Consider the following 10019-nt stretch of genomic DNA (forward strand, 5'->3'; position numbering starts at 1 on the left):
TTAACTCTGATCGAGTTATTTCATTTTGATGCCTGAGTATTTAGTATATGGCATTTTGTTCTAACTGATTTAAACTCCTCCGTAATCCCATTAGACAGCTGATCTGTTTGCGTCCCCGGTGAGTGCTTGTGAAATGTTTGGGTAGTGGTGATTATCTTCTTTGTAAGTATTAACACATTCATATTTAATCTTAGGCAGAGTAGAATGTGTTAGAATGGCTGCTATTGCTGCTACCTTTCTCAGAACCTGTGGAAACAGACCTTTCACATGGTGTCCTGTGTGTGTTTAGGGACTGGGGGCTTAGAGTAAGTACATTCCTCCCTTTCCTTAGGGTACTTTACTTCTGTGTTTGAATCTCTTGCCCAGTGACAAGAGACTGTGGTCCAGGCTGAGGTGTACCTGTTGACTGGGTTTCACAGTGTGCCTTTCCATGACCAAGGCAACATGCTCTGAGATTGTGCCTTTGTTTGGTCTGTTTTCAGACAAACCCATACTAGCTCCAAACAGGAACTGAAACACTCAGAGCAAACCCAGCGCCTTCTGTGTTCAGGCTCACCTTGATGAACTCACAGGAGTTCAGGAGTAAGCCATTTATCTCCTTGTCCACACCACACTTGCTCTTGAGGAGCTCCAGAAACTTAAAGGTTAACTTAGGGGTTCAGCATGTCATGTATCTAGCAGGTGTTTGTTTTGTTTTTCCAAATTTGTTGGTGATGTGTCCTCCCTGCTCCCCCTGCAGTGTTCCACCACTGGCCTTCCCACTGATGAGCCAGACCTATGTTGTCTGGTTGGTTGTTTTTTATTTCCCAGCCCACTTCTCTGTCCTGAAGGTGATGATTACATTGTGGCAGCCAGTCGTTCACCTCATTAGTGACGCATCTGGGTATTTGTTTCCTACCTTGTTTTTGGAGACATTATTCTATTACAAATGGCAAACTGGATGGGAATGTCTTTGAAAATGAATATTGTATAGAAATAATGCATAGGCTCCTCTTTCTCCCTTTCCTGTTTGGGTCTGAATGCTCATGCATTGTGTAGAGTGTTTGGCAGCACTTAGAATTTGTAAACAATAGTGTTAAGAGCCAGTGTCAGTTGGAGATTGGCGGGGACAGAATGGTTGATGGCACAATGAATGTATCACTTTTCTAAGGTTTTTTGTTTTTTGTTTTTTTGTTTTTTTGTTTTTTTTTTAATAGTGACTTTCCATCTTTCACCCCCTTGGGAACTAGTATGAACCACAGTTACCTTTTATTGCTCTATGTGTGTTGTCCATGCCAATCACAGAGCTGCAGGGGAGCAGACCAAGTTGGAATAATTAGATTGAGGAGTGAATGTCACACTTCTAATTTCATTCTCCTTTCAAGGGATTACCAGTGTCCATTTAATAAAATGAGATTAACCCTCTGCAGCAGGAGTATTTGAAAGCTGTCACTCAGTATAATCTTGACAGCTCAAAAGAAGTCTGTTCTCAGCACTCTTAGAAACAGTGTAATGTTTTATGGGCTGAAAGACTTTTTTTTTTTTTTTTTTTTTTTAACTGCAAAGGGATGTGTATGTTTGAGCACATGTGTATGTGTCATTAAAGGTAGATAAGTATATAGGAGGTGATTGAAAGAGGAAAAGTTTCATGGACTTACTCATACTGCACAGAAGCGATAATGTAGAAATAACAAGTAATTTAGTTTTGAGGTCCCAGATACCAGTAATAAAATATCTAAAAATGATAAAATTTTTAAAAATGAGAGAAATAATTTATAAAGCAAAGAGTGATGTATCTTTTCTTGAATGTTTTAGAAAACCTCGGATCAATTCTCAGCTGGTGGCACAACAAGTGGCACAACAGTATGCCACTCCACCACCCCCTAAAAAGGAGAAGAAGGAGAAAGTTGAAAAGCAAGACAAAGAGAAACCTGAGAAAGATAAGGAAATTAGTCCTAGTGTCACCAAGAAAAATACCAACAAGAAAACAAAGTAAGTTCCCAGCTAACTCAGCACACTATATTATTTTGCAGATGAATTTGAACTATGTTTTAAATGTCTCTTTTTGTGTCCCCACCTTAGACCAAAGTCTGATATTCTGAAAGATCCTCCCAGCGAAGCAAACAGTATACAGTCTGCAAATGCTACAACAAAGACCAGTGAAACGAATCACACCTCAAGGTATTTGAAACTAGAATGAAATATAGCATTGGTGCTCTGATTTATTCACTTTGCCTAGTCAATAACCCCCGGGGGTGGTTTTGTGCCTGTGGGTTTTCAGGCTGAGATGGGTGTTAGGAGGATGAGCTGGATGTGGGCTTTTAACTTTGAAGACACACCTGTGTATATGCAGGCTACTTCTGTGTCACTGTGGCCACAACAGGAGAAAGATAAATTGATGATAATTGCTTTGGTGCAAAAGCTTTGCTTATTGGTGGTTTCTATTGCTAAAGTAGTAAGCTTTGGACATGCAGTGACAATTTAGATTCATCGCCACAGGGTCATGCAGTCTCTGTATATTGATGCAGAAGTCACTTGAATCCATAGCTTATTTAATCGGCTGTTCCCTGGGGTGTTGTTTTCAGGCCCCGGCTGAAAAACGTGGACAGGAGCACCGCACAGCAGTTGGCAGTGACTGTGGGCAACGTCACCGTCATTATCACAGACTTTAAGGAAAAGACTCGCTCCTCCTCGACATCCTCATCCACAGTGACCTCCAGTGCAGGGTCAGAACAGCAGAACCAGAGCAGCTCGGGGTCGGAGAGCACAGACAAGGGCTCCTCCCGTTCCTCCACGCCAAAGGGCGACATGTCAGCAGTAAATGATGAATCTTTCTGAAATTGCACATGGAATTGTGAAAACTATGAATCAGGGTATGAAATTCAAATCCTCCACCTGCCCATGCTGCTTGCATCCCCTGGAGAATCTTCTGTGGACATCGGCCTCTTAGTGAAGCTGCCAGGATAATTTCTGCTTGCCATGGGCATCTGGCCACCAAGGAATTTCGCACCCTGACGATTACTCTTGACACTTTTATGTATTCCATTGTTTTATATGATTTTCCTAACAATCATTTATAATTGGATGTGCTCCTGAATCTACTTTTTATAAAAAAAAAAAAAATCTGCTGTGCACAATTTTCCATGTACATTACAACTGGTTTTTTGTTTTTGTTTTGTTGGGGGGGGGGTTGGGAGGGGGAGGGAACTTTTATTTATTGTGTTCACAAACGCCATCTTTTCAGCATATCCTTTTAAGTTTAGTTCTTTCTTCCAGTTATACTATGTACTATCAGTTTTGATATAACTATATATATATAAATATAAAATTATATATAAAGGGTTATTTGAAACCAATCCATGGCAACGCTGGTGCTTGATACACTGTGAAGTGAATACAACATTGAACAGTTACAGATCTGGGACAGTCCCTTCTATGAAAGTGCTGAAATTAAATTAAAATCAGTCTTACATGAAGTATGTTCCAACCCACGTGGGAACTTGACTCTCTCATCTGTCTAAAGAGTACTGGACGATAGAAAAATATATATATTTTTTGAACAATGTGATCTCAAATTTAAAGACTGCTCCAGATAGCCTGCATTTGCAATGGAATAACTGACAAATCACAAATGGTTTAGTGGGGAGGGCTTTGATCATTCACAAGTAACTAAACTAGCTCCAGAATGCCAAGTATTCGTATAAGTTCCGGTTCCATGTTAACATTGCTGTTCTTACATAGGCACTCATGAAAATATGGTATTCTGTAACTCGAATTCCATCCATTTTCCAGACCTCAACTCATGACTGAGGTAAATCTATAAATCGTCTCTTAGTTTTAGGATTAAAACCGTCTAAACTGTATTTTTGGTCCATACAAGAAGCAACTCCCTATTTCCACTTGGCACGTGACATTGCAGTCATGGTTTTCGTAATTAAAATTGGTTTGCCTCGTGTCTCCCCTCCTACCAACTTAGTTATGAGAATTCTTTTTCTTTCTTAAAATCTACTCTTGTTTGTTTTACTGAACAAAGGTTATCAACCGCACATCCAGTCCGGACATGGAGCTTTTCAGTGTTTGGAGACATTTCTCAATTCCCTGCTGTGGGAAGGAACTCAAGTGGTGAATGGTTTAAGCACTAGCAGCCAGAATTGCAGGGAAAGCTCATACTTCCTGCAAGCCTGTGATCTTTTTCTTTCTCATCATAAAGATAGCTTGAGCAAACTCTTTCGAAGTTTCTTTTCATTCATTTTTTTTTACTGTCTTGCAAAAACAAACAACAAAGACCACTAATACGATTCCACTCCCTCCTTATTTTTCAACTGTTTTGTTTTGCTTTGTTTGGAATTAGCGTCTCTCTTCTGTTCGACTCTTAAGGTTCATATCCACACAGTTCATAGGCTTCAGAGTCATTTCAGGCATGGGAACTTGGTGTTACCTTCCTTTATTTGATCATACTGAAGGACTCACGGGAGGGCAGCCGATTTGTGATGAAGCACCACCATTTTGGTGTGGTGTGAAAAGCCTGGTTTGCTTAAGAACAGAAGTACGTGTCTGGAGGCAACGAGTAAAAAAAGAAACAATTAACAGCTTGATTTGAGTAGCCAACAGGAAAGGTTCCTTTCACATTTACATTAAAACTATTCTGTAGTCACTAATGTACCATAATTCAAATTCTGTTCTCAAAGGTATAGATTATAAAGCAGTGCCATTTGTTGCTGTGGTCCTATTCTCAAATGCATGGACAATTGTTCCCCTCTTTTTAAAATAACGCTTGTATCTGGGATGCAAGCTATGCTATCTTTTTAAATACATTTTTAAAGTATTTATTAATGAACCAAAGGAAATCAGATGCTTTCTGTAAGCATCAGAATATATAATACATAGTGATTTGACTATGAATTTTAAATCCACATTTTAATATTAGTGGGATATTGCAAAGACATTCCTTCTAAAGTTTTAATATTCCTTTTATTAAGGGTCTCAGGGAGGGTAAATTAGTCAGCCATATTTATTTTCCAGAGATGTAAGGAATTGCTACGTTTTTTAATTAACTTTTTAAAAAAAATTTTAAATGCCACCAAACTCATGTGGGTTGCACTGCTTTTTGAACCAATAAGTGTTGGTATGCACTTTGTTCAGAAACACTGTGTACTTTTTCAAAATTAGTTTCATGTAAAGTGATTGGACCCCTAGATTAGTGGAAAAAGCTGATTAACCAGCTACTCATAGGCTGCTAATTAATTCATTGCCAATGTCTTGGTTTTTTCAGTTTTGCCTCCGTGATAAATCAGTAAATGAAAGAATGGGAAGGGGTGAAGGAAGGGAGGATTGCTTTAGAACAGGTGAGATGAAATTGGCATTCTGATAGAAACTGCAGCTAACAGTGGGACTTCTCTCAACAGATGTTATCGGGCCAGTCCTCTAGCTGCCGTTGTGTATTCTGTTGAGGTAGTGAGGTGGTAGGTACCTTAAACTTTTAATTTCCGAAATTGAAGACATCCCTCAGGCATGTATTCTGGAAATGGAATTCCTGTAACTTCCTGCATTTGCAGTTTGCCCTACAGTTAGTAGGCAGCGTGTAAAAACACTAGTGTAGATTATAAAGATATATATTAAAAGAGGACCAGAAATACTTGGTATTCAGTGGCACAGTAAGCAGGTTATAAAAACAAAACAAAAAAAAAAACAAAAGCACAGTGTTAACGCTTGCAAGTTTCCATTTGTTTTAATACCACACGATCCTTCACACTCGTGCGTGCGCACACACACAGAGCTTACCTGACTTGCTCTGCTTGAGTCATGCAGTTTTAAAAAAAGGTAAAGACGTCTTGACACCCACAAAATATTTTAATCAAAATCTTTCAGTTTCAATCTGGATCTTTAAAAACATTGGCAGAAGCTTCTGTGAGTTTAGTTCCACTAAGATGTTCCACCTGCCTTATCAAGACCATTCTCAGTCTACTTTTTTAAGCTACAGTATCTTAAATTATTGAAAATTTATTAATTGCTGAATATATAATAACCTTTGCTTGTATGTAACCGAAAATGGTTTAAGAGCCAACATTTAGAGTATGACAATGGAGCTGAACAGTTTTTAATGCGCAAGCAGTTCTGTTCTTGTGTATGACTTGTAACCTTAATTTACTGTGTAAAGATGGTTACATTATTTCCTTAGCTTTGTTTGTTGGAGACAAATAGAGAATGCTTGTTAAGTATGTCAAAACATAATCTTATCTTGTGAATTTTTGTTAATGTATTATACGAGCTATATTTTTCATTTGCCCAGAAAGACAGCTTGTATAACGCTTTGGGAAGTTTCTGCTCTGTAACGTCTTTAGAGCTGACAGTCTGTTAGGTTTGTTTTTTTCCTTCATGCTAAAGTGTCAGTTGGTGGTTTTGTGAACTGGTCAGAAATTCACAGGTCTTAAATGTTTTGGGAAAATTTATATTGGACACTGCTCTTTGTCTAGCAAATAAAAGATGTTAATATATTCCTGTTACTGGCATGTGCACGACTATGTTATTAGAAGCCACTTTATCATTTTCCTGCTTTAAATAGAAATGTCTATTTATGAATTCTGCTTGTAGTTTTTTCACAAATAAAATAGTAAAATTTACACGGAATCTTTATTTTCTTGTGTATAGATTTTAGCCCTGAAGAAAATGACCACTTTTCATACAGATTTTTAGCTTGTGGGATTTTTCCAATGGGAACAGGAGGCTAAGGAGGAAGACTCCTTGTTTATCAGAAGCGCAAGTTGATTTGGGTGTCTCAGGACACGTCTCTAAGCTACAGCAGCAAACGTAATTGAACAAAAGGATGTCGAGGTGAGGGGGAAAAACCCCACTAACCTGTGTGTGTTCATATTTTGAGATTGGTGGCAGTAATTTAAAGCAGGAGACGGTGGCCGAGGACAATTCAGTGGATGACTGGACACCCGGAAGACCCATCAGTTTCTGGCCAGGTGCAGTCAGCTACTCTGACTCGGATGTCCGCAAAACACAGCATCAGATCTAAAAGTCACACCAACAGAGCTGGGGGGCTGCTGCCCAGATGCCTCGGCAGTTGCTGAACCCTTCCAGAGAACTCGGAAGCCACTTGAGACGCTTCAAGATCTGCCCCTACCCATCGCTCTTCTCTGTCCTGAGTTTGCACTTGTACTGAAAGGAAGACCATGTAAAGTGCAGGATGCCGAGTTGGAAAGTGGTCCTGCCCTGGTGAAAGGAGACTTAGCAGACTATGCTCTCCTCTGTCCTAACCCAGTCTGGCTCCCTAAAACTCTCAGGTCCTGGAAGGTTGGAAGGGCAGGGATCAGATGCTGTCTCATGTTTCCCAAGGGGTCGAGGGCAGTGTGGGCATGGACAGGTGATGGCTATGGACTGTACCCCTCCTCCCTCAGCTTTCTCTGCTGCCTCAGGAGTCCTGTGTGAGGGTCCCCGCTGCTGTTGGCACTGACTCCACCCTTTGGAGGAGGATGGAAACTGCCCTTCACCCTAGATAGAGGCCTACAGCAAGAGGTTGGCCCTTTCAGTGAAAGCGCAAGGACTTCTTTTAGGGAAAGAGTATGGATCTTCCCAGTCAGGACAGGAGAGGAGGCAAAGGCTCCCTCCCTCTTGCCCTCAGCTAAACCCCAGCGTTGACCCATGTCCAGGCTCCCCATTGAGGAACACTGTGGCTAGGGTGTGACAGCATGGTGAGAAGTGGCTAAATTCCTCTTGGTCAAGGATGGGATGATCTCTGAAGCTGGAAAGTGCCCAGGCTTGTGCTCCGCTTTCATAGTCCTGCGACAGGACAACCAGCCAGCCCCAGCCTGGGGCAGCGAAGAGAAGATGAAGGGTTTCTCTTCTTGGAGGCCCTAGGTCTGTCTCATCCCTGACCTCCCAGCAGGTCTGGAACCTTAAAGTCACAGGAAGGAAAGGCTCGGAACCACCATTGTATTAGAATGAAAAACTTGATCAAGATCCTACCAGGAAAAAGAAAAAAAAGATGCTACCAGAGATGCCAGGGTCTAATCTGGCTACTCCTAATGGTGTGTGTCGGGAAGGCACAACCTTTTCCCCAGCAGTCTGGGCTCTGCTAAGTGCAATAGAAATGGACCCTCGAAAACTGCAGGGAAGGCTCTGCTCTGATTTTTCTATCAAAGGTCATTAAGTCATGTCTGAAAAGATGAAGGAAGGGCTCCGGTCTGGTCAGACCCTGGAGTGACATCCAGGTGATCTGTTCAGCCTGGTAAACTTGCCTTCCCTCCAGACGTCAGTCACAAACACAGCAAAGTGCGTGAGTGTGTGGATTCAGACTGAAATTGGCCCAGTCTTGCAGGTGCTTTTGACCTGGCGTACCAGCGACAGCCTCCACCCCGTCCTCCCCATCTCGAGCCTATGCCAGGTACCACGAATCAGTTATAGGACTTTTTTTTTTCCAGCTGAATTCAGACTCTGAATCTTCAACACAGCTCTAGAGGCTTCATGACCCCATGTTCCTGTGTGATAAAACTCATTTACCATTCCTGCCCTGGACCAAACCCACCCCAAGCAGTTGGGGGAACCCTACAAGGCTGATTTTCATCAATTCTTCAGTTGTGGGGCACTCCTGGGGCCAGAGGAATTCCAAGCCGAAGGCCAGCTGAGAGGCTTGGAGGAGTTGAGGAAAGAAGAAAACTAAATATCCAACACCAACTCTTCAAAAGGCTCAGCTTTCCTGTTCAAAATGGGACCAGAGGAGGCGGCCAGTGCGGAGCACTGCAGCTTTAAATGCCAGACCCAGAGGCCTGCTGACAGTGATGGGTGTCACCATGTAGGCTAGACCGGGACCTGCCCAGGCTGTCACACCGGTTCGGCCAACCCCAGAGACTCAAATAACAGGGCAATATACCAAACGGATGTGATTCCTGGAAGCAGCAAGATACACCCTTGGAGTTAGAACTGTAGAAGGCTCTCACCTCTACCTGACTGGGTGATCTTGGGCAAGTCAGCCTCTTAAAGCTCATTTTCCTCATCTCTGAAACAAACCCTCCTCCTCTGCCTTGTTCTCTGTTCCCAGGGACAATGGGCCAGTGCCCTTGTGGTGGTTTCTATTTTGTCTTTTTTTTTTTTTTTTTAAACAACAGGGAGCAACATTCATCTTGGAACATTTACTAGAATGCTTCAGTGATGTCAACACTGTGAATGAGTGAGAAAGGTCTGTTCTGTTTTGTGATTGTTTTACCTTTTTATATTTTATATGTTACCCCTGGCCCAGAGCAGTTGGGTGCAAGCCACATGTAAATCGATGCCGGTGGTATTTTTTGACAGCTGCTTGGTGTTTCTGTATCTACAGTGTTACAAGTATGGCTTTTCTTCTTCATTAAAAGTTTGATTTTTTTAAAATGATGTTCACTGCTCTGTTATTTCCCAAAGAGAAAAAGTTTCAAGTCAGCGGGAGAATTTAAGATCCGCTACATTATGGAGTGCCTGGCATCAGTACACCATAGGAGCAGCTAAGCATTAGTTGCGGGTTGTGCACATGTACTGTACCTGCATATGTATATACGTGCCTACGTCTGTATATATGCACATGTGTATTGATGGAGAATGGGATTTTTCATTCATGCATAAATGTCACGAGCTCCTAGCATAGAGAAGTTTGAGCTACAGGCCACTAGATCAGCCACAAATACACTCATGGAGAGTGAATTGTAGATGAGAACCATTTTTTCAGCCTGAGTGATTCAGCCATCAGAGCAGCCCCAGAAGGAGGAGAGCTCCGTGTATGGGAGCAAGGCAGATATATAAATTGTATTCATTGCCTCTTCACATTTAAAGGAATTTGTACCCGTTTGGAGAAGTCTACAGTAGAGTTATCTCATTGGCTGGAATTATAACAATCTGCCAGAGTGGAAAATGTGTGAATGTGAGGCATTCCCAAGAGGCAAGACCCTCTAATAAATTATACTGTAACGTTCGAAGTGACTCCTGCGTGCAGAGATCATCCTGACAATGCAGACGAAGGCAGCAAACAAATAGGCTAATAAGAGGGAGGATTGCGAGCACCTCCATTC

At 41.7% G+C, this 10019-nt stretch overlaps 1 protein-coding gene across 1 annotated transcript in view; it reads left to right on the forward strand.

Annotated features, from left to right (window-relative positions):
• RYBP (RING1 and YY1 binding protein) overlaps positions 1-6599 on the forward strand; it is an 80580-nt gene extending 73981 nt beyond the window's left edge. The window contains exons 3-5 of the mRNA XM_077858062.1: positions 1795-1971; positions 2062-2160; positions 2565-6599. Of these exons, the coding sequence (XP_077714188.1) occupies positions 1795-1971; positions 2062-2160; positions 2565-2817 (529 nt within the window). The 3' untranslated portion in view covers positions 2818-6599. The remainder of the gene's footprint in view (positions 1-1794; positions 1972-2061; positions 2161-2564) is intronic.
• Positions 6600-10019: the final 3420 nt, after the last annotated feature.

The sequence above is a fragment of the Canis aureus genome, chromosome 19, assembly GCF_053574225.1.
Source record: "Canis aureus isolate CA01 chromosome 19, VMU_Caureus_v.1.0, whole genome shotgun sequence".
NCBI lineage: Eukaryota > Metazoa > Chordata > Mammalia > Carnivora > Canidae > Canis > Canis aureus.